Source organism: Capricornis sumatraensis, chromosome X, assembly GCF_032405125.1.
Source record: "Capricornis sumatraensis isolate serow.1 chromosome X, serow.2, whole genome shotgun sequence".
Taxonomy (NCBI): domain Eukaryota; kingdom Metazoa; phylum Chordata; class Mammalia; order Artiodactyla; family Bovidae; genus Capricornis; species Capricornis sumatraensis.
The window spans coordinates 100,359,115-100,383,061 of record NC_091092.1 but is presented as its reverse complement, the minus strand read 5'-3'; the positions used below and the strand labels follow the sequence as shown (position 1 = coordinate 100,383,061).

The 23,947-nt window shown below is 41.5% G+C and overlaps 1 protein-coding gene across 1 annotated transcript in view; it reads left to right on the top strand.

The window, feature by feature from the left end:
* Positions 1 to 23,947, top strand: part of MAOA (monoamine oxidase A) — a 79,889-nt gene that overhangs the window by 47,351 nt on the left and 8,591 nt on the right. Inside the window, exons 4-10 of the mRNA XM_068962044.1 lie at positions 4,115 to 4,219; positions 5,138 to 5,229; positions 8,571 to 8,712; positions 14,706 to 14,855; positions 15,471 to 15,630; positions 16,509 to 16,605; positions 21,884 to 21,937. Coding sequence (XP_068818145.1) covers positions 4,115 to 4,219; positions 5,138 to 5,229; positions 8,571 to 8,712; positions 14,706 to 14,855; positions 15,471 to 15,630; positions 16,509 to 16,605; positions 21,884 to 21,937 — 800 coding nt within the window. The remainder of the gene's footprint in view (positions 1 to 4,114; positions 4,220 to 5,137; positions 5,230 to 8,570; positions 8,713 to 14,705; positions 14,856 to 15,470; positions 15,631 to 16,508; positions 16,606 to 21,883; positions 21,938 to 23,947) is intronic.

The following is a 23,947-nucleotide window of genomic DNA, read 5'->3' as shown; positions in this document are numbered from 1 at the left end:
AACACTGAAGAAGCTGAAGTTGAACGGTTCTATGAAAACCTACAAGACCTTTTAGAACTAACACCCAAAAAAGATGTCCTTTTCATTATAGGGGACTGGAATGCAAAAGTAAGAAGTCAGGCAACACCGGGAGTAACAGGCAAATTTGGCCTTGGAGTACAGAATTAAGCAGGGAAAAGGCTAATAGAGTTTGCCAAGATAATGCATTGGTCATAGCAAACACCCTCTTCCAACAACACAAGAGAAGACTCTACACGTGGACATCACCAGATGGTCAACACTGAAATCAGATTGATTATATCCTTTGCAGCCAAAGATGGAGAAGCTCTATACAGTCAACAAAAACAAGATCAGGAGCTGACTGTGGCTCAGATCATGAACTCCTTATTGCCAAATTCAGACTTAAATTGAAGAAAGTGTGGAAAACCACTAAACCATTCAGGTATGACCTAAATCAAATCCCTTATGATTATACAGTGGAAGTGAGAAATAGATTTAAGGGACTAGATCTGATAGACAGAGTGCCTGAAGAACTATATATGGAGGTTTATGACATTGTACAGGAGACAGAGATCAAAACCACCCCCATGGAAAAGAAATGCAAGCAAACAAAATGGCTGTCTGAGGAGGCCTTACAAATAGCTGTGAAAAGAAGTGAAGTGAAAAGCAAAGGAGAAAAGGAAAGATATAAGCATCTGAATGCAGAGTTCCAGAGAATAGCAAGGAGAGATAAGAAAGCCTTCCTCAGTGATCAGTGCAAAGAAATAGAGGAAAACAACAAAATGTGAGAGACTAGAGATCTCTTCAAGAAAATTAAAGATACCAAGGGAACATTTCATGCAAAGATGAGCTCGACAAAGGACAGAAATGGTAAGGACAGAAATGGTATGGACCTAACAGAAGCAGAAGATATTAAGAAGAGGTGGCAAGAATATACAGAACTGTACAAAAAAGAGCTTTATGACCCAGATAATCACGATGGTATGATCACTCACCTAGAGCCAGACATCCTGGAATGTGAAGTCAAGTGGGCCTTAGGAAGCATCACTACAAACAAAGCTAGTGGAGGTGATGGAATCCCAGTTGAGCTGTTTCAAATCCTGGAAGATGATGCTGTGAAAGTGCTGCACTCAATATGCCAGCAAATGTGGAAAACTCAGCAGTGGCCACAGAACTGGAAAAGGTCAGTTTTCATTCCAATCCCAAAGAAAGGCAATGCCAAAGAATGCTCAAACTACCACACAATTGCACTCATCTCACACGCTAGTGAAGTAATGCTCAAAATTCTCCAAGCCAGGCCTCAGCAATACGTGAACCATGAGCTTCCAGATGTTTGAGCTGGTTTTAGAAAAGGCAGAGGAACCAGAGATCAAATTGCCAACATCTGCTGTATCTTCAAAAATGCAAGAGAGTTCTATAAAAACATCCATTTCTGCTTTATTGACTATGCCAAAGCCTTTGACTGTGTGGATCACAACAAACTGTGGAAAATTCTGAAAGAGATGGGAATACTAGACCATCTAACCTGCCTCTTGAGAAATCTGTATGCAGGTCAGGAAGCAACAGTTAGAACTGGACATGGAACAACAGACTGGATCCAAATAGGGAAAGGAGTACTATATATTGTCTCCCTGCTTACTTAACTTATATGCAGAGTATATCATGAGAAATGCTGGGTTGGAAGAAGCCCAAGCTGGAATCAAGATTACCAGAAGAAATATCAATAACCTCAGATATGCAGATGACACCACCCTTATGGCAGAAAGTGAAGAGGAACTAAAGAGCCTCTTGATGAAAATGAAAGAGGAGAATGAAGAAGTTGGCTTAAACCTCAACATTCAGAAAACGAAGATCATGGCATCTGGTCCCCTCACTTCATGGGAAATAGATGGGGAAACAGTGAGAGACTTTATTTTTTGGGGCTCCAAAATCACTGCAGATGGTGATTGCAGCCATGAAATTAAAAGACACTTACTCCTTGGAAGGAAAGTTATGACCAACCTAGACAGCATATTAAAAAGCAGAGACATTACTTTCCCAACAAAGGTCCATCTAGTCAAGGCTATGGTTTTTCCAGTAGTCATGGATGGATGTGAGAGTTGGACTATAAAGAAAACTGAGCGCTGAAGAACTGATGCTTTTGAACTGTGGTGTTGGAGAAGACTCTTGAGAGTCCCTTGCACTGCAGGGAGATCCAACCAGTCCATTGTAAAGGAGCTCAGTCCTGGGTGTTCATTGGAAGGACTGATGCTGAAGCTGAAATTCCAATACTTTGGCCACCTCATACGAAGAGTTGACTCATTGGAAAAGACCCTAATGCTGGGAGGGATTGGGGGCAGGAGGAGAAGGGGACAACAGAGGATGAGATGGCTGGATGGCATCACTGACTCGATGGACATGAGTGTGGGTGGACTCTGGGAGATGGTGATGGACAGGGAGGCCTGGCGTGCTGCAGCTCATGAGGTCACAAAGAGTCAGACACGACTGAGCAACTGAAGTGAACTGAACTGAAAGATTTTCTTAAACAGTTTTTTTCAAAGCAAATATCAGTTTGGTATGAGACTATTACTTGAATATAAAATATAGATTTTTTTTTACAGTTTCAATTAAAGGAAGAATTGCAACAAGAGCCAACTGTTCTGAAGGCTGCTGGTGAACTATTATTTAACCCAGTCTCTCTCCTGTGCAGAGTTATTTTTGTGTCTGCCAGTTTCTCTCAGAACATTCTTGCACATTTTTCAAAGTTGACCCTGTTACCCTTGAGCTTCTTAGTCTCCTTTTTCATTCCTTAGAAACATAAAAGATGTGTGGGAGATTTATAAGGTTCACATTTCAGAGTTCTCTTTCTTTTAGTCAGGAAGTTTAAGATGTCTCTTGGACAAAACTATCTCAACATTCCATCAATCATATAAGAGGCCGGAAACCTTATTGTTTATGAGAAAAGGCTGTGGGAGCAGGAAATTTCTGTCCTACTGTTTTCTAGCTAATATCACTAAGCTTCGGTTTCCTCATTTGTAAAATGGGAATATTAATAGTTCTTTCCTCCAGAGGGTTGGGGTGAGCATTACAGGAGACAATGCATAGAAAGAGCTTAGGCCAATGCCAGGCATGGACAAAGATCTTAGTGAGTATTAGTAATAATGGTGGTGATGGTGGTAGTGATGATGATAAAGGATTTGGAGTCTTAAAAAGTTGTCTTGCAGCACTACTACACAGCATTTTCAGATAAGAAATCAGATCACATAATCTGCCAAGGTTATTTGAATTTGCTACTCTGGGAAGGAAAATTACTTCTTGGTCACTTAATGGCCGCCATGTAGTCTTACTCAGTTGGAGAGTGTGTGTGAGTGTGCGTCCATGAATGCCAATGCTCTTCTGTCTTGTGTCTCTGCCTTGATGGTCAGGAGTGTTACTTTAGCTCTTTTTAAAAATCCAGCTCTTAATATTGTTCAGTGCACACAGTACACACAGTAGGCTTTCTACAAATACTGAATACATTTCTATTCAATAAAATTGAAATTGTGTGCAAAATGTATTAATAGACAGTGTTTTGACCTTATGAAGATTTACAAGATGTTTTAAAGAAAAATGAATTCAATTAGGAAATAAAGGGAATTCCCTGGTGCTTCCAATGCAATGGGCGGGCATGGGTTCAATTCCCGGCAGGGAACTAAGATCCCATAAGCTGTATGGTGTGACCAAAAAAAAAAAAGAAAGGCTTAGGAAGACTCTAGACCTGCTCTCTTTTCCTGAGGATTCACCCTTCCCTCATAGTAGCACAGTGCCTGTCACACAGCTGAAATGAAGTAAATGGTGGCTAAGTGGTTAGGATTCTAGGTTTTCATTGACAGGACCCAGGTTCAACCCCTGGTCAGGGAACTGAGATCCCACAAGCCAAGCAGCCAAAAAAAAAAAAAAAATCAGTCAAAACCAGCTAAAATGACACTAGGGAATTCTTAATAATCTAACTGTAATTTGAGTCTTGTATAGGTGCTGTCTATCATTGCTTTTTGACACAGTAGAGGATCCTGTTTCTTTGAAAATGGCTCTGAGGTTGACTGGTTGGGATTTTTAGAATGTTATTCTAATTTAACATATTATCCTTTGCTTTTAGGGAAAAACTTATCCATTTCGGGGTGCCTTCCCTCCAGTATGGAATCCCATTGCCTATCTGGATTACAACAACCTGTGGCGGACCATGGATAACATGGGAAAAGAGGTAAAGAGTGTGTTCAGCTTGCCCTTAACCTGTGGCTGAAATCAATAGCAAATGTTTAATATCCTTCCACAGTGCAGGGAACATTGTTGTATATCATTTCCAATGTACCCAATAACTCTGCCCCATTGGTAGTATTTCTGCTTTAGCGAGAAGAAATTCAGTGCCAAGGGGTTACATAATTTCCCCAAGATCATACAACAAGGGAACCAGGATTCAAACCCACATGTCTCTGATATTAATGTGTGTACCTGTGTGTTTTCAACTCTATGCCACTGAGTATTTATATGACATATTTTTCTTGGGAATCCTACTTAGAGTGATCTTAGCCATATATTATGCCACCTGAGATAATAAGGGGAGGAAGATTTGTTTCCTCAAAGTGGTTTTTCACTGAGTATCAGTAACTCAATAACTATAACATCCATCTCTCAAACTTAATTTGGAAATTTAAAATGGCTGTTATGGGCACATGTGTGCATGCTAAGTCTCCTCAGTTATGTCTGACTCTTTGCGACCCTATGGACGGTAGCCCACCAAGCTCCTCTGTCCATGGGATTCTCCAGGCAAGAATACTGGAGTGGGTTACCATACCCTCTTCCATTACCTTTCAATAATAATTATGATGATGACCATCATAATTACATATTAATTTATATTAATGCATATATTTAGGTATTATTTTGGAAACAGCACTAAGGCATAGAATCCAAAGAGCTACCCATCCCAAACCCACCACTGGGTATGCAGTGTACATATGTAATGTATGTATACACCATTGTCTATATGTACATAGGATTCTATGCACATCACACACTCCAACATAAAGAAACCAGTTTTCAGAGTTTCTCCTGAGGGCCTCTTGTCAGTCCAGTGGGCAGTAACCATCAGACCTAAATGTTGGCCTTCCTTTCTCTGCAGATTCCAGCTGATGCACCATGGGAGGCCCCACATGCAGTGGAATGGGATAAGATGACTATGAAAGATCTCATCGAAAAAATCTGCTGGACAAAGTAATCTTGACTATTTAAAATGTATTTTTTATCTTCCCTTCATATTGTCCCTATCCTATCTTGAACTTCAGAGTTTTTCTTCATAAGTTATAGGAAAAGTTAAGGGGAAACTTAATGACATTTCCATCAATAGTGACTTTAAGGGCCCTTGAGACACTCGGAGCAGGATTCAACATAAAGTGAATCTAAAACATAAGAAGAAAAGTAGGTGAAGAAAGTTGAACTTTTTTTTTTTTAATGAAAGAATTGTGTGCTTCTCCATAAAAGAAGTAATTGTGTTTTCAGATAATATAGAGGTCAGCTGCAAAAGCAGTTTGGAAAGGTGTTAAAGTAATTTCATATACATATAGAAGAACTAGAGGGAAGCTAGTCTATATTAATGAAAACTATAAATTATGTTTTAAATGAGAATCTGTGTTATTAACTGAGTTACAGATCATTCTGTCAGCATTTTGGGGCTGCTGTGTGAAGGCACCATATGAAGCACTGAGGAATGGCGGTGAACTTACGATGCATGGCCCCTAACCTCATGGAGTTGATATATTTTTAGCAGGAGAGACTTTAATTATACACATGTTACATAATTCTAGGAGAGATTGAAATGGGGAAATGTGACCTCTCTTGAGGTTGAAGGAGAGATTCCTTGTTGAAACAAAGGAGTTACTACATCAACTAAGAATGAACCACAGAGGGTGGTAAGGGGCAGGGAAGGATGGATGATGTGAGGGCAAGCTATCTGCCAGGAATGTGCCTAATGGATGAGGGAAAGAGGAAAGATAGATGGTGAGAGAGAATGGCATCTTCCATGAATGAGCCATAATAAATGGGGGAGACAGGAAGGGTGGATGCTGTGGGAATTAAGAATCTTCATTGAAGTTGCCATAGTGGGTGGGGGAAGACAGGAAGGGTGTTTAGTGTGAGTAAATGGTATCTTGCAGGATGAGTAATGGGATGGGGAAGTTAGGAAGAGGGGATGGTGTGAGGAGATGGTATATTCCAGGAATGAGCCAGTAGATGAGGGAGACAGGAAAATGGATGCTGTGAGGGGATGGTATCTTTCAGGAACGAACCACAAGGGATGGAAGGAAACATGAAAGATGGTGCATGAACATGGTGTCTTTTAAGAATGACCCAGTTGATGAGAGAGAAAGGAAGAGTGGATGGTATGTGGGGTTGCTATGATCAGGAATAAACCAAATTGTGTGCAGGGGACAGGAAATAGTGGATGGTGTAGCAGAATGGTATCTTCTGGGTATGAGCCTCTGTTGACAGGGGAAACAGGAAAGATGGATGGTGTGGGAGGCAGGTATGTGCCAAGAATGAGCCATAGTGCATGGGTAGAGACAGGAAGGATGGATGATATGGTGGGATGGTGTCTTCCAAGATAAGCCACAGTGGATGGAGGAAGGTGGGGAGGTTGTATGGTTGTGGGGATAGTATCTTTGAGATATGCACCAATTGGTGGAGGATATAAGGGATATATTATGTGAGATGATGGTATTTTTCAGAAATGAATCACAGTGGATGGGGGGAGAGAGGAAAGAGGGATGGTATGTGTAGATGGTATCTTCCAAGGACAAGTCAGTTGATGGAGGAGACAGGAAGAGTTGATGACGTGGGGAAATGGTATCTTCCAAGAATAAGTCAGTTGATGGATGACAGGAAGAGTATGGTATGAGGGGATGGTATCTTCCAGAAATAAGCCACAGTGGATGGGGGGAGATAGTACGGATGGTTGGATTGCTGGGATGTGTCTTTTAAAAGTGAGCCATAGTGATGGGAGGAAAAGAGGATGGTATGAGGGGATGGTATCAACAAGGAATGGTGGAAAAAGGAAGGATGGATGATTTGAATGGTGACATCTTTCTGAAATGAGACACCGTGGATGAAGGTAGATGGAGAAAGGTGGACGATGTGGCAGGATGGAATCTTCCAATAATGACCTGCAATTAATGGTGGGAAGCTGTCAGGAAGGATGGATGGTGAGGAGGATGTTTTTGTCCAAGTATCTTAAAGGAATGAGTCAGTTGATGGGGGGATATAGGACTGACGGATGGTGTTGGGGGATGATGTGTCTTCCACAAATGAGCCCAGTAGATGAGTGGAGATCAGGGTATGGGGAGGATATATGTTCCAAGAATAAATCACAATGAATTGGAAAAATGGATGGTGTGGGGTGTTGGTATCTCACAGGTGAACCACAGTGATGGAAGAAGACAGGAAAAGTGGGTGATGCAGTGAGTGGTATCTTTCAGGAATGAGCCATAGTGGATGGAGGAGACAGGAGATACGGTTGGTGAGGAGGGGTAATGTTGCAGTAGCGAGCCATAGTAATCGAGAAAAATAGTAAAGGGGGAGGGATGGTTTCTTTCAGGAATAAGTCATAGTGGATGGGATGGATGGAAGGATGAATGGTTGAGGCATGGTATTTTCCAGTAATCGACCACAAATAATGGTGGGAGATGTGAAGGTTGGATAGTGTGGGAAATGCCCACCCCCATGCCCAGTATAGAGAACAGGGAGCAGCTTATGAAGGCCCGCAAGATGGGGAGATTGACATGTTTTAACAATGAGTGAACAGTATGTATGCCTAGACCATAAAGATGCCATGAAGAAATGATGTAATGGGAGTTTACAGAACTTGAGAGGCTGATGGTGCAAGACACATTATTGACCATATACAAGACTTTTTGCCTTTTGCCGTTAACATCATTGAAGGGTTGGAGAAGGAAAAGGCAGCCCACTCCAGTATTCCTGCCTGGAGAATCCCATGAACAGAGGAGCCTGGCAGGCTACAGTCCATGGGGTCGCAAGAGTCGGGCACGACTTAGCAACTAAACCACCACCACCAAGCAGAGTGTTTGCTTTTTGTTTATTTTGTTTGTTTGTTTTAGTTTTGGACTGTGGAAAGACTTAATTGGCTGTAAGGAACATGAGGGGATGTAGTCATATGACTAGATAGGGATACCCAGGAGCAGCCATCACTGTTTTAACCCAGGTGAGGGTCAGTGGTAGCCTGGACCAGGGTTGGGGCAGTGGAGGTGTTGAGGAGAGGAAGTTTGTTCAAATAAGTGAAAACAGTATCGTCAATGAACCTGACAAGCATATTAACCTTTTAGACTACACTGGGATTAGCATGTTTGGAGCTAACCCATAATTTCCAACAAGTCAGGAAAAAATTATTTTCCCCGAGTTAAAAATCTGCATTCTGTCAGAGATTGAGTCCATGAGTATTTTTTAAAGGCATAGAAATGGTTTCTAAATATACTAAATTATGTTTTTAAAGATAATGTCACGTGAAGCATGTATGTATCTACTCCTGACTCTTGTTCTATGACCAGGACTGCTCGGCAGTTTGCATCTCTCTTTGTGAATATCAATGTGACCTCTGAACCCCATGAGGTGTCTGCCCTGTGGTTCTTGTGGTACGTGAAACAATGTGGAGGCACCACTCGGATATTCTCCATTACCAACGGGGGCCAGGTATGAAGTGTCCATTCTCACACTAAACTTCATGTCTGATTTTGTCCTCAGCCAGTGCAGTATCTTAATAATTGCTTCTATATTTTGAAACATGAGTGAATTTGAAACAATTTCAAAAAAAGTTTTCTGAAAACAAAATTTTCTCATTTCTAAAAATAAGTTCACGACTAAAGAATGTTTCATTTTGAATTTGGTTTGAGGAAGTCAATTCCTTCCTTTTGAAGTAGGTGAAATTAGACTTGTAGGAGGAGCTCACTTATTAAAATCAACTAATTTCCAAAAAAATCTAGTGGTTGTAAAATTGTCATTAAAGTCATCTCTGTTCCAAGCATGAGACTTCATGTCCCATTCTGTGTCTCAGAGTTATTATTTTATGTTAACTGTTATAGAATGGAAGTGGCTATTCTTCTAATACAAGTGATTTCTGGTTACTCTTTCAATAGTAAATTCTACATTTTGGGGATAAATTTTGCTGCCTACTAGCATTGCCCTCGGAGAAGGCAATGACAAGCCACTCCAGTACTCTTGCCTAGAAAATCCCATGGATGGAGGAGTCCATGGGGTCACTACTGAGCAACTTCACTTTCACATATTGGAGAAGCAAATGGCAACCCACTCCAGTGTTCTTGCCTGGAGAATCCCAGGGACGAGGGAGCCTGGTGGGCTGTGGTCTATGGGGTCGCACAGAGTCGGACAGGACTGAAGCGACTTAGCAGCAGCAGCATTTGCCCTGCTTCCATACCACATCCTAAATCAAATCCCTTATGGTTATACAGTGGAAGTGATAAATAGATTCAAGGGACTAGATCTGATAGACAGAGTGCCTGAAGAACTATGGACGGAGGTTCATGACATTATACAGGAGGCAGGGATCAAGCCCATCCCCAAGAAAAAGAAATGCAAAAAGGTAAAATGGTTGTCTGAGGAGGCCTTACAAATAGCTGTGAAACGAAGAGAAGTGAAAGGCAAAGGAGAAAAGGAAAGATATACCCATTTGAATGCAGAGTTCCAAAGAGTAGCAAGGAGAGATAAGAAAGCCTACCTCGGAGATCAGTGCAAAGAAATAAAGGAAAACAATAGAATGGGAAAGACTAGAAATCTGTTCAAGAAAATTAGAGTTACCAAGGGAACATTTCATGCAAAGATGGGCTCAATAAAGGACAGAAATGATATGGACCTAACAGAAGCAGAAGATATTAAGAAGAGGTGGCAAGAATACAGAGAAGAACTATACGAAAAAAGATCTTAATGACCCAGATAATCATGATGGCATGATCACTTACCTAGAGCCAGACACCCTGGAGTGCAAAGTCAAGTGGGCCTTACGAAGCATCACTATGAACAAATCTAGTGGAGGTGATGGAATTCCAGATGAGCTATTTCAAATCCTAAAAGCTGATGCTGTGAAAGTGCTGCACTCAATATGCCAGCAAATTTGGAAAACTCAGTAGTGGCCACAGGACTAGAAAAGGTCTGTTTTCATTCCAATCCCAAAGAAAGGCAATGCCAAAGAATGCTCAAACTACTGCACGATTGCACTCATCGCACACACTAGTAAAGTAATGCTCAAATTTCTCCAAGACAGGCTTCAATAATACATGAACTGTGAACTTCCAGGTGTTCAAGATGGATTTAGAAAAGTCAGAGGAGCCAGAGATCAAACTGCCAGTATCCATTGGATCACCGAAAAAGCAAGAGAGTTGCAGAAAAACATCTACTTCTGCTTTATTAACTATGCCAAAGCCTTTGACTGTGTGGATCACAACAAACTGGAAAATTCTGAGCGAGATGGGAACACCAGACCACCTGACCTGCCTCTTGAGAAATCTGTATGCAGGTCAGGAAGCAACAGTTAGAACAGGACCTGGAACAATAGACTGGTTCCACATTGGGAAAGGAGTATGTCAAGGTTGTATATTGTCACCCTGCTTATTGAACTTATATGAAGAGTACATCATGAGAAATGCTGATCTGACTGAGGCACAAGCTAGAGTCAAGATTGCCAGGAGAAATATCAATAACCTCAGACATGCAGATGACACCACCCTTATGGCAGAAAGTGAAGAAGAAGTAAAGAGCTCTTAATGAAAGTGAAAGAGGAGAGTGAAAAAATTGGCTTAAAGCTCAACATTCAGAAAAGTAAGATCATGGCATCCGGTCCCATCACTTCATGGCAAATAGATGGGGAAACAGTGGAAACAGTGGCAGGCTTTATCTTTTGGGACTCTAAAATCACTGCAGATGGTGACTGCAGCCATGAAATTGAAAGACGCTTGCTCCTTGGAAGAAAAGTTATGATCAACCTAGACAGCATATTAAAAAGCAGAGACATTACTCTGCCAACAAAGGTCCATCTAGTCAAGGCTGTGGTTTTTCCAGTAGTGATGTATGGATGTGAGAGTTGGACTATAAAGAAAGCTAAGCACCAATGAATCGATGTTTTTTTTTTAAGTGGTTCTTTATTCATAAACTTGAAGCAAGTTTACAAATTTTACTGTACATTGCCAAATAAATCTGCAATGAAAAATAAAGTCCTAAAATACCCCCAGAACCAAAAATCAAAGCATGCCAAATGTGCAGCTGTCAATCTGCCAGCTATCAGGATAGTAAAGAATTCAATATGTTCAAGATTTAGCCTTAGGTTTAAGGTACTTTAATGCTTTCAACAATTCTGCCTTGTCACTTGTTATCTGAGCAACCGGCAATCAGAAACTTATGCAAATTAACCAAGTGAATAAGAATACCAGAAAATCTTTTTCTACTCTCCTCTTAATCAAAATAGAAAAAAAGAGAAAGAAATGAAACACAATAATGCAGAAGTGCCAAGTCTTTCAGATGTGGTTTACAAAGTTAAAAACTGAGTCTTAGAGCATAAGAAACAGTTTTGAACTTTGTAACTGATTTGTGCAGGAAAAATGTGCTTCTGGATTTCTTTTTAATAGTGCTTAATAACTAGAGTTTACTTTAAAATTAAATTTGGGTATATAAAAAAATCTATTACCAACCTAATAGGACTGATTCAGGTAAGGCAATATAATGGAGAGTACACTGATTTGAGTCTAGAATTAATATATGTAGAATTCCTATTAGTCTTTTATGTAAAGGCCATTATTATGACTATGGAAAAATTTAAGTCTCCAAATTAGATCTTTTTGGACTTAACTGTGCAGTTTTTGTTCAAGGAGTCTTTGTGCAAATCACTATATAAGTTTATTAGTTTACAACTGATTGCAACATCCCATTAATAAAATGGAAACGTAGAATGACTTAGTATTTTTAATAATTCAAGCTCTATACTTCAAGCTCTTCTTCATAAGAAATATTGAACCAACAAGAAGCAGGTTAAGATCATCAAGACTCTGATGCCCCAGTGAATTTATGCTTTTGAACTGTGGTGTTGGAGAAGACTCTTGAGAGTCCCAGGGAGTGCAAGGAGATCAAACCAGTCAATCCTAAAGGAAATCAGTCCTGAATATTCATTAGAAAGACTGATGCTGAAGCTGAAACTCCAATACTTTGGCCACCTGATGTGAAGAACTGATTCATTTGAAAAGACCCTTGTGCTGGGAAAGATTGAAGGCAGGAGAAGAAGGGAACGATAGAGGATGAGATGGTTGGATGGCATCACCAACTTGATGGACATGAATTTGAGTAAACTCTGGGAGTTGGTGATGGACAGGGAGGCCTGGTGTGCTGCAGTCCATGGGGTTGCAAAGAGTCGGACATGACTGAGCAACTGAACTGAAATGAACTGATACCACAGCCATTACTAGTGAATGTAACTCATCTGGCTCCCCGGTTGGATACACAACAAGCCAGTAGTAAAGCCAAAATTTTAATTCCCAGATTTTCCAAACTCTGTGATTTTTTTATTTCAAGACTCCCTTAGTGAAAGAAAATGGGTATATCTTTTCTCAGAATGTTATGCCTCAATGGGATAAGGTTTAATTGGGAGCAGTTTAGTTCTAACTTATGCTCTGTTTCATAGTATGAGGTGTACAGTCATTGTCAACTTAGTGAATTATTCCTCTCCTTGGGAGACCTCCAGAAGTCCCTAAGTTGTACTTATGGTTGTCAGTTTGACCTTCAGCTTTAGCAAACTTAAGGCAGTCACATTTTTAAGTGCCTTTACATCTAGAAATCCCATATTACTCCTTTTAATCTATATTTGTCTTTTGGAAATATCTTGACTCTCTCTCTCTCTCTCTCTCTCTCTCTCTATATATATATATATATATATATTGGAGAAGGAAATGGCAACCCACTCCAGTACTCTTGCCTGGAAAATTCCATGGACAGAGGCGCCTTATAGGCTACAACCCATGGGGTCGCAAAGAGTCAGACACGACTGAGTGGCTTCACTTCTTCTTCATATATATATATATATATATATATATGTGTGTATTTAGTTAATTTATTTTTTAATTGAACAATAATTTCTTTATAGTACTGTGTTATATCCTTCATTCAGAGGAGCCAAGATACTTCTAGGCAGACTCCACATGACCTTTTGGAGGGCATAGTTCAGATTATGAATGTAAAACCATTATCACAATACCTTTACAAAGAACTTAGATTTATCCTTTAATAGTTTAGTTCAACAAATACTAGACATGAAGATGGGAAAGAGTTCCTGGTCTTTCCACTATACTAACATTCAGAGTAACTCTTGGAAAACAGAGGTCAAATTATAAATTAAGTGGTTCTGGTTTTGTGCAGATGGACAGATCATGAAACTAAACTACTTTGGGAATGTTTTTATAAGGAGCTATAGTGGTGTCATTAAGACAATAGCCAGTTATTCAAGTGTAAAAATTATTGTGTGGCTGCTGGCATAGGCTTTCTGGAGGAACGGGATTAAGGTAACTAATTGAACAATGTTGGGCTGTGCTTTAGTCTCTCTACTTGTATTTCTAATCATTCAAAGAATCATCGATCTCTAGCAGGCTAAAAATATTCCCCTGATTCTTACAAAATGCACTGTATTAAGGACTGCCCTTAGATTAAGCTGGAAGCATTTCCATGGTGAGTGTAGCAGATGGCGCTAGGGTGCAGCACTCATGGTCTTATAGAGCTGCTCAAGGAAGCTAGTCCACAATGTCTGGAGGAATAGGCAGATGCTTAGCCTTCACTCTTCTGTCCTCCCAGTGAAACTTCCAGGCATTTTGGCAAAAAGTTCTCAACAGCTGAGATTTAGATTCTTAGAACATCTTTTGGTGATGACCAGGTGATCCTTGAGAGCACCATGAGCCTGTTGCACCTAGACAGTCCTGGCCTGGAACTTTAAGAAACTGAGGGGAGTTAAGAAACTGCATCCCCATCTCAGTGAAACTAGAAAAAAATAATCAATTTTTTTTTAAAAAGGAAACCGCCTCCCCCTGGGAGAAGCACAGCACCCTCCCTGTCGCCGGACACCCTCCATGCATTACACTCTTGAGCATTTGAAGCTTGCTGATATTTGCATTCAGTCAAGGTGCCAGTGGTCTAGGGAAACCTTTCTTCTGATTCTGTGATTTGATTTTAAATTTTTATTGGGATATAGTTGATTTCCAATGTCATGTTAGTTTCAGGTATACAGCAAAGTGAATCAGTTATACATACACATGTATCTACCCTTTTTTTAATAGATTGTTTCCCCATATAGGCCTTTAACAGAGTATTGAGTAGAGTTCCCTGTGCTACACAGTAGGTTCTTATTAGTTATCTATTTTATATATATAATGTCAATCCCAATCTCCCAATTCATCCCTTTGCACTGATTCTGTGATTCCATAAACTGGTAACAGCTTTTTGTCACGTGAAGCTGCATAGAGCATGGTGACTGAGGTGTCTTGGTAGACTGCCCCTGTCCTAATGAGTTCTTCTAACAGTTAACAGTGCAGAGAGTGGAGGTATGGCCTGTGATTTTCCAGAGGTTTCTAATCAGTGGTAAATATGGCTTTCCTTTGTGGTGCGTTTGTCACATTTCCATCCCTGCCTGCTTTTTCCTGTAGGAACGGAAGTTTGTAGGTGGATCTGGTCAAGTAAGCGAACGGATAATGCAACTCCTAGGGGACAGGGTGAAACTGAGGAGTCCTGTCACTTACGTTGACCAGTCAAGTGAAAACATCACCATAGAGACCCTGAATCGTGAACTTTATGAGGTAATTCAGTTTTGTCAAAAGAAATATGTATTATGGGAATTCCCTGATGGTCAGTGGTTAGGACTTGGGGCACAAGTTCCATCCCCTGGTTAGAGACCTAAGATCCTGCCTGCCTCACGGTGTGGCCCATAAATAAATAAAATTTAAAGAGTTTATATTAAGTAGGTCTCTGATAGCCTGGTGGCTCAGATGGTGAAGAATCTGCCTGCAATGCAAGAGACCTGGGTTCGATCCCTGGGTGGGGAGGATCCCCTGGAGAAGGGAATGGCCACCCACTCCAATATTCTTAGCTGGAGAATCCCACGGACAGAGGAGCCTGGCGGGCTCACAAAGAGTCAGTCACGACTGAGCGACTGACGTGTTTCTGTCTTCTGCAGCTTCTAACCAAATCTAATCCAAGCAGTGGCATGATTGATGCTGGCAGGTTTCTGACTCAGTCTTCCAAATTATCAGCCTTAGTTGATGTGCCTTGTTCTGTGTTCTTGCCTCACAGTGGTCTCATACTGTACATTGTGACTGCTTAGTGTCCCTCAAAATGATAAATGTGATGTTTCATGTCCCCTGCAAAGACTGTGGCTCACATTTGAGATGGTATTTTGTGTCTGTTTGTTTCAGTGCCGATATGTCATTAGCGCCATCCCACCAACTTTGACTGCCAAGATACACTTTAGACCAGAGCTTCCATCAGAGCGAAACCAGCTGATACAGCGTCTTCCAATGGGGGCTGTCATTAAGTGCATGATGTATTACAAGGAGGCCTTTTGGAAGAAAAAGGGTAGGCTGTGTTTATTCATTTTGAAATTGTATTGAGAAGACTGCACTCTTTTTTAGGAACGTATCAGTTCAGTTCAGTAGGAACATATACTATACATTGAACAGAAAAAGATGTGTTTCCAGTTGGTAGAGAAAGGATCAGAAATCTTAGTCTGTCCATCTCTTCATAGTCCCCAGCAACAGAAAATGGCCCCAAGAGTGCTTGCTGGCAGTGAGAGGCAAGGAAGCAGGCCCTCCAGTTGCAGGGCCACATTGCCCAGGCCCCTGGCATATGTCTCACCACTTCCTCTTCATGAGCGGAGTGAGACAAAGGACCACCGTGAAAGAGCACCCCTTTGAAGTGACACATTCCTGGGCCCCACTTGCTTACTAGCTGTGTTGCCTCAGGTGACACTTCACCTCTCAGCCTCAGCCTCTGTATAAAATGATAACAATGAGACTTCCTGTCGGGCATGAGGCAGGGTCTGGGCGGATATAGTGTCGGTTGTTGCTAAGCCTTCATCTCATATTAAAAGGATTCCTTCTTGCCACTTCTTCCCTGGTTTCCCAGAGGCGATTCCTTCTAACACACCCTACTATTTCTTGTGTATTCCACAACTCCAAGGCCATCTTAAAATTTTACTCATACATTGATCATACCTGACCTTTATGCAAAGGTCATCGAGATGGGTCATTTTCTAATGTGTCTGGGTGACCAGACATCCTTGTTTAATCAGTGAGTGTATTTAATGGGAAAGAACTTCTAGGATCAGGGCAAAGACCAATAGTTTAAGTTTTGCCTTCCTTTTAGTGAAATAGTTTTATATATATACTTTAAAATGTCCTTCCTAAATCCCTGATGAAGTTTCTCAATCTCTTATTATTTTTCTTCCGGTTAAGATTACTGTGGCTGTATGATCATCGAAGATGAGGAAGCTCCAATTTCAATAACGTTGGATGATACCAAGCCAGATGGATCGCTGCCTGCTATCATGGGGTAAGAGAGACCTGGATGTTCTGCATTTTGCAAACTATGTTGGTGTCTTGGTGTGGGACCTGGCAGAGCATGTTGTTTCGGACTCAAGCTCAAGCAACAGTAAGTAACCCTATAGACAACATATCATGTTTTCATGTATGGTAATATTAGAGTCGTAGAGTACGTGGCACGAGAACACTGGGAAACTTTACTAAAGTGAACGCCACTTTGAACTTGTGTCCATCGATTTCTTTCCCCCATGAAACTTACACGTGGAGGACAAGAGTGAAAAATACAGCTAGACAGATGGCATGGTAGACCACTTTGCCTACAGAATGTTTATAGCCATTCTGGAACGAGAACTATTTTGTCCTGTAAAACCTTCCAAAGTTATGTTTTCTGGGCTCTAGTCCTCTCTCCATACTAGACATCACTACATAGCAAAGGTTAATATTTTAATTGTTGGAATTCCCTGGTGGTCCAGTGGTTAGGACTCCAAGCTCTCAATGCCAAGGGCCCCGATCCAATCTCTGGTCGGGAAACTAAGATTCCACAAGCCATGTGGCATGGCCAAAAGAAAAGAAAAGAAAAATCTGTTCACTGTTACCCTGGGAGATAAGATGAATGACCAATGAAGTGCAGCTTGAAGGAGAGCCAGCCAGGCCTTGAATGTAGGGCACTTTTTCCAGTAAGTCACTCCATGGCTGTCCTCCATGAGGAATGGTGCCAGGGCAAGGTTCTGTGTCTGAAAGAGGAACTCTCTTTTCCTTTCCTGCCTCACACAGCTGCTCTGCCCTCTGGAGACTAGGGGTCCAGGGAGGGAATCGGAGCTCCCACAAAGAAATTTCCAAGGAGTGCCATAGCCTCCCAGTTGTCATACATTTTAGTCCGCCTCAAAGCAATACCAACAAAAGGGCTATGTATTCTAGCACGTTGCAATAAAAGAGCACAACTTCTCTAGCAGTCAAGTGACTTTTGGAGACCATTGGTTTTCCCCTGTGCCCCAGGAGAGTTAAGCTCATGTGCATTGTGTCATTGAAGGGAAATTACAAAATCAAAAGGCGCACACCTATGACCCTAGGGACTTAGAAAGCAGACTCTGCTACTGGACTGCCAGCAAAACATTTTGTAACCGCTTCTCTCTCTGCAAGATGTAAGAAGGAGCACCAGCCTCCCTGGCAAGGGCAGGTGCTCACAATGTAAAGATTATAGGAACATTGTACCCTATTCATCTCTGACCCCACTGGGCAAGAAAATACGTAGATTGTTTGGGGAGTTTGCCGTCCCTTTTTATGTGCCAAAGAAAAGCAAGAAGTTGAGACAGAGGTTTCTGAAGACTACTGGTCAAGACCTATCTGACTGTAGATGAAAGAATATTGATGTTTTTCTTGCCCTGGGAATGAAATACTGTGGCATCCGCTGTTCTGGGCTTTCTTTAGCTTTATTAACAAGGATATGGGCTTCCCTGGTGGCTCAGATGGTAAAAAGTCTCCGCTTGCAATATGGGAGACCTGGGTTCGATCCCTGGGTAGGGAAGATCCCCTGGAAGAGGGCATGGCAACCCACTCCAGTATTCTTGCCTGGAGAATCCCCAAAGACAGTGAAGCCTGGCAGGCTACAGTCCATGGGTCACAAGGAGTTGGACACGACTGAGTGACTAAGCACAGCACAGCAACAAGGATACGGATTGCAGAAGCCTTCTAGATGGTAATGGGTTTATTTATGCAGCTCCTGCAGTCCATGGGGTCCCAAAAAGTCAGGCACAACTGAGCAACTAACACTTACACTTAGACACTGATATTCTAATCTGTTTTATCTGGACAATTGCTTCCACCCTGTTCTTGCATTGAAGCTATATTGCCTCCACCCTGCTCTCTGCTCTAAGCAATGAAAGCCTTGAAGATAGGGATGCTGTAATTGCCCAGCACTGTGTGCGATAACTACTTGCCTTTGGAAACTAGAAAGGACCTTGTACTTTAGAGCTGTGAAATGTTCCCACCCCAAAGCCAGGGTGTATAATTTCCCCAATAAAACACCAAAGAAAGTTGGATGATAATTGTCCATTCTTACAGTTAGATCAAAGAGGTTATTTCATTCAGGACTTGAGATTTGACAGACAGAGCCAACACTCACTGCCCTTTAGAAAAGGAACTGTGAAAAAAAAGAAAAAAAAAAAAAAAGAAAAGAAAAGGAACTGTGAAAAGCACCCAGGATCTAAAAGGCTTTCAGATAGATCATTTAGTCTTCTATCAGCTATTGGTGATTTTCACTGAAATACCACGTACGATTGTTGCATAAACCTAAAATTTAACTAAAATCATTATTACTATGGCTTCCCAGGTGGTGCAGTGGTAAAGAACCTGCCTGCCAGTGCAAGAGATGTAAGAGATGTGGGTTTGATCCCTGGGTTGGAGCCAGGTGAGCTACGGTCCACAGGGTCACAAAGAGTCAGACATGACTGAAGTGACTTAGCACCTAGCACCTTACAAGCAAGCCACAACATAAAGTGTTAGTTAAATCAAGCAAAACCATGACTATATCTCCCAGAGTTCAGTGGTTCAAATTTCTTAAACATTCCACAGCTTCCTCTGAAATACTGTTCTCTGGGTGAACACAAATGCATTTTATATCTTTGCTTCCCAGAAAGATCTCAAATAACAACTCTAAAGGAATGGTCAATCAAATTGAGGAACAGTTTAATTGGGGGAGACGGAATTGAGGGAGAGGACAAAATTTCTGTCTTCATCCCTTGCATTTTCAGTCTTGATCTACTTGTCTTTGTCTAGAACAACAAAAAAAAATACAATTTTAAAACTTTTCTTAAATGGAGAAATCACTCCATTGTCCTTTAGCTCATTTGGATTTTTTGGCAAGCTTTGTAATCATAGTATAACTAAGGATTTCTTGTTACAATTCCATTCTTTAAAATATACATGCAATTAATAATAGCATAATAAGTAGAATCACTGCAGATGGTGACTGCAACCATGAAATTAAAAGATGCTTACTCCTTGGAAGGAAAGTTATGACCAACCTAGATAGCATATTGAAAAGCAGAGACATTACTTTCCCAACAAAGGTCCGTCTAGTCAAGGCTGTGGTTTTTCTAGTGGTCATGTATGGATGTGAGAGTTGGACTGTGAAGAAAGCTGAGCACCGAAGAATTGATGTTTTTGAACTGTGGTGTTGGGGAAGACTCCTGAGAGTCCCCTGGACTGCAAGGAGATCCAACCAGTCCATTCTGAAGGAGATCAACCCTGGGATTTCTTTGGAAGGACTCATGCTAAAGCTGAAACTCCAGTACTTTGGCCACCTCATGTGAAGAGTTGACTCATTGGAAAAGACTCTGATGCTGGGAGGGATTGGGGGCAGGAGGAGAAGGGGACGACAGAGGATGAGATGGCTGGATGGCATCACTGACTCAATGGACATGAGTCTGAGTGAATTCCAAGAGTTGGTGATGGACAGCGAGGCCTGGTGTGCTGCAGTTCATGGGGTCGCAAAGAGTCTGACACGACTGAGTGACTGAACTGAACTGAACTGAATAAGTAGAATCTACTTGATCAAAGGGAAGCAGACGGATCATAACTGAGTTTTACAGAGTCACTGAATTTGAGGACTGTGCTGGACTGGTTTCCCAGGAAGTCAACTTGGAGGTGGAGATTTGGGTTTAGGAGGTTCATCAGGAATTGCTCTGTGGAGTGCTGCCTGGGCTTCCCAGCTGGCGCTAGTGGTAAAGAACCAGCCTGTCAATGCAGGAGATACAAGAGATGCGGGTTCTATCCCTGGATTGGGAAGATCCCCTGGAGAAGGGAATGTCAACCCACTCCAGTATTCTTGCCTGGAGAATCCCATGGACAGAGGAGCCTGACAGGCTACAGTTCATAGGGTTGCACAGAGTTGGACACGACTGAAGTGACTGAGCACACAGACACATACTGCCTGTGGGGGAGGGAAGGAATCAGGATTGGCCAGAGGGAACGGTTGGGCTCCAGTGTTGTCCCAACAGAGGCCTCAAAGTAAGGATTGCCTTTCAGAAGTGTCTGCACTGGGTGTCTGCACTGTGCAGTAGGCTTTGGTACCCATTGCACTCTGGCATTCATTCTGAGAAGGAGTGGGACCTTTCACCAGGCAGTTCTCTGCTGCAGAGTGTAATTGCTAGGGAGGGGTTTGGCTGTGAGCTGAGGGTAATGAGTGTTTGGTCCTGAAGAGGAATCTGGGTGGCCCACCATGGCATCAACTTCAGGCACTTTATTATTATTTTTTTTGGGGGGGGGGCATGCCTTTGGCATGTGGGATCTTAAATCCCTGACAGAGGATTGAACCCATGCCCCCTGCAGTGGAAGCTCGGAGTCCTAACTTCTGGACCACCAGGGAATTCCCAACAAGCACTTTTTGATATTTGTTTTTCCAGCTTTTATCAAGTAACTTGACAGATGGCAACAGTCATTACCAGGCTCATCATTTAACGCAACATTAATTCATCTACATAGTCAATTTCCTACTGTATGCCAAGAACTGTACTGAACTTTGGCTATAAAATATTGAGTAGGTAGTGATCTGTTGTTTAGGAGCCCACCCCTGGCAGGGGTTTTGGACCCAGAAGCAGATGAGGACAGCTTGGCATTTGCTCTAGGATATGGAAATAATGGGAGAGTGTATTAGTGCTGAGTACAGTAAGTCCCCTATGTACATACCTTCAAGTTGTGAACTTTCAAAGATACAAACGTGGGTGCAAGCCCCATATGCCAGCTGTTGTACTATACTCCTGCACTTTTCTAGGTACTGTACTGTAAGATTAAAAGTGTTCATTTCTGTGTTTGTTTTTTATATGTTATTTGTGTGAAAAATATTATAAGCCTGCTTCCCTTGTAGCTCAGTTGGTAAAGAATCTGCCTGCAGTGAGGGAGACCCAGGTTCGATCCCTGGATTGGGAGGATCCCCTGGAGAAGGAAATGGCAACCCACTCCAGCATCCTTGCCTGGAAAATCTCATGGACAGAGGAGCCTGGTGGGCTGCAGTCCATGGGGTTGCAAAGAGTTAGGCACGTCTGAGTGACTGACACTTACTTACTTATTATTATTAGAGTATAGTACTATATAACTGATTGTATTAGTTGGGTACCTAGGCTAACTATGTTGGACTTACGAAAAAATTGGATTTACAGATGCATTCTTGGAATAGAACTTGCTTGTATTTAGGGTATTACTGTAGATATAGGCAAGAACACTTTAAAAAGAGGCAACTCTTAAGATAAACCACTGTCACCTAATCATTCAAACGTAATTTCTCTCCCCAGCTTCATCCTCGCTCGAAAAGCTGACCGCCTTGCTAAAGAGCATAAAGATATAAGGTAAGAATTTACATCTGAAACGTGTAAAAGGTTAGCTTTATATTGTGCTTGTTGCACTAACAACAGTATAATAACATTATGAAAAATGCAGTAATTTGTTAATCTCAAAATCCTAACAAGTCAACCTTTTTGTATTTTGCTAGCCCCCCTTTTGACTCACTCCTGCCCACATGCATATATTAATTTAGTTTTACATCTCTGTGTTTGTTTTACAGGGGTTGAGAGGTAGGGTTTCTCAGTAAGATGGATGGAGAAAAATCGTAAAAACAATGTTAGCTCTGAATAAAGCTTAAGAGGCCAAGTCCCAATGACCTTTATTCCATCTCCAAGGTTCTCCAACATGTACTTTTTTCTGAAAAGCAGAACACCCTACATAGGTTTTCAAACCTATTGCACATTTGTCAGCAAGGTGATGTCTCGGCTTTTTAATATACCATCTAGGTTTGTCATAACTTCCCTTACAAGGTGCAAGCGTCTTTTAATTTCATGGCTGCAGTCACCATCCACAGTGATATTGGAGTCCAAGAAAATAAAATCTGTCACTACTTCCACTTTTTCCCCTTCTATTTGTCATGAAGTGGTGGGACCAAATGCCATGATCTTAGTTTTTTGAATACTGAGTTTTAAGTCAGCTTTTTCACTCTCCTCTTTCACCCTCACCAAGAGGCTCTTTAGTTCCTCTTCATTTTCTGCCATTAGAGTGGTATCATCTGCATATCTGAGGGTGTTGATGTTTCTCCTGGTAGTTTTGGTTCCAGCTTGGGATTCATCCAGTCCAGCATATAAGTACTCTGCATATAAGTTAAATAAACAGGGTGACAGTACACAGCCTTATCATACTCCTTTCCCAATTTGGAACCAGTCTATTGTTCCATGTCTGGTTCTAACTGTTGCTTCTTGTCCTACACACAGGTTTCTCAGGAGACAGGTAAGGTGGTCTGATATTGCCATCTCTTTAAGAATTTTCCACAGTTTGTTGTAATCCACACAGTCAAAGGCTTTAGTGGAGTCAATGAAGCAGATGTTTTTCTGGAATTCCCTTGCTTTCTCTATGATCCAGCAGATGTTGGCAATTTGATCTCTGGTTCCTCTGCCTTTTCTAAATCCAGCTTGTACATCTGGAAATTCTCAGTTCATGTACTACTGAAGACTAGCTTGAAGGGTTTTGAGCATAACCTTAGTAGCATGTGAAATGAGTGCAATTGTATGGTAGTTTGAACATTCTTTGGCATTACCCTTCTTTGGGATTGGAATGAAAAATGCCTTTTTCCAGGTCTCTGGTCACTACTGTTTTCCAAATTTGCTGGCATATTAAGTGCAGCACTTTAACAGCATCATCTTTTAGGATTTGAAATAGCTCAGCTGGAATTCCATCACCTCCACTAGCTTTGTTCATAGCAATGCTTCCTAAAGCCCACTTGACTTCACACTCCAGGATGTCTGGCTCTAGTTGAGTGACCACATCATCATGGTTATCTGGGCCATTAAGGCCTTTTTTGTATAATTCTTCTGTGTATTCTTACCACCTATTCTTAATCTCTTCTGCTTCAGTTAGGTCCTTACAATTTCTGTCCTTTATCTTGCCCATCCTTGCATGAAATGTTCTCTTGATGTCTCCAGTTTTCTTGAAGAGATACCTAGTATTTCCCATTCTGTTGTTTTCCTCTATTTTTGCATTGTTCATTTAAGAAGACCGTATCTCTCCTTGTTATTCTCTGGAACTCTGCATTCAGTTGGGTATATCTTTCCCTTTCTCGCTTGCCTTTCACTTTTCTTCTTTCCTCAGCTATTTGTAAAGCCTCCAGAGACAACCACTTTGCCTTCCTGCATTTCTGTTCTTGGGGATGGATTTGGTTACTGCCTCCTGTCCAATGTTACAAACTTCTGTCCGTAGTTGTTCAGGCACTTTCTCTACTGGATCTAACCCCTTGAATCTATTCATAGCCTCCGTTGTATAATTGATTTAGATCATACCTGAATGGCTTCGTGGCTTTTCCTAGTTTCTTCAAT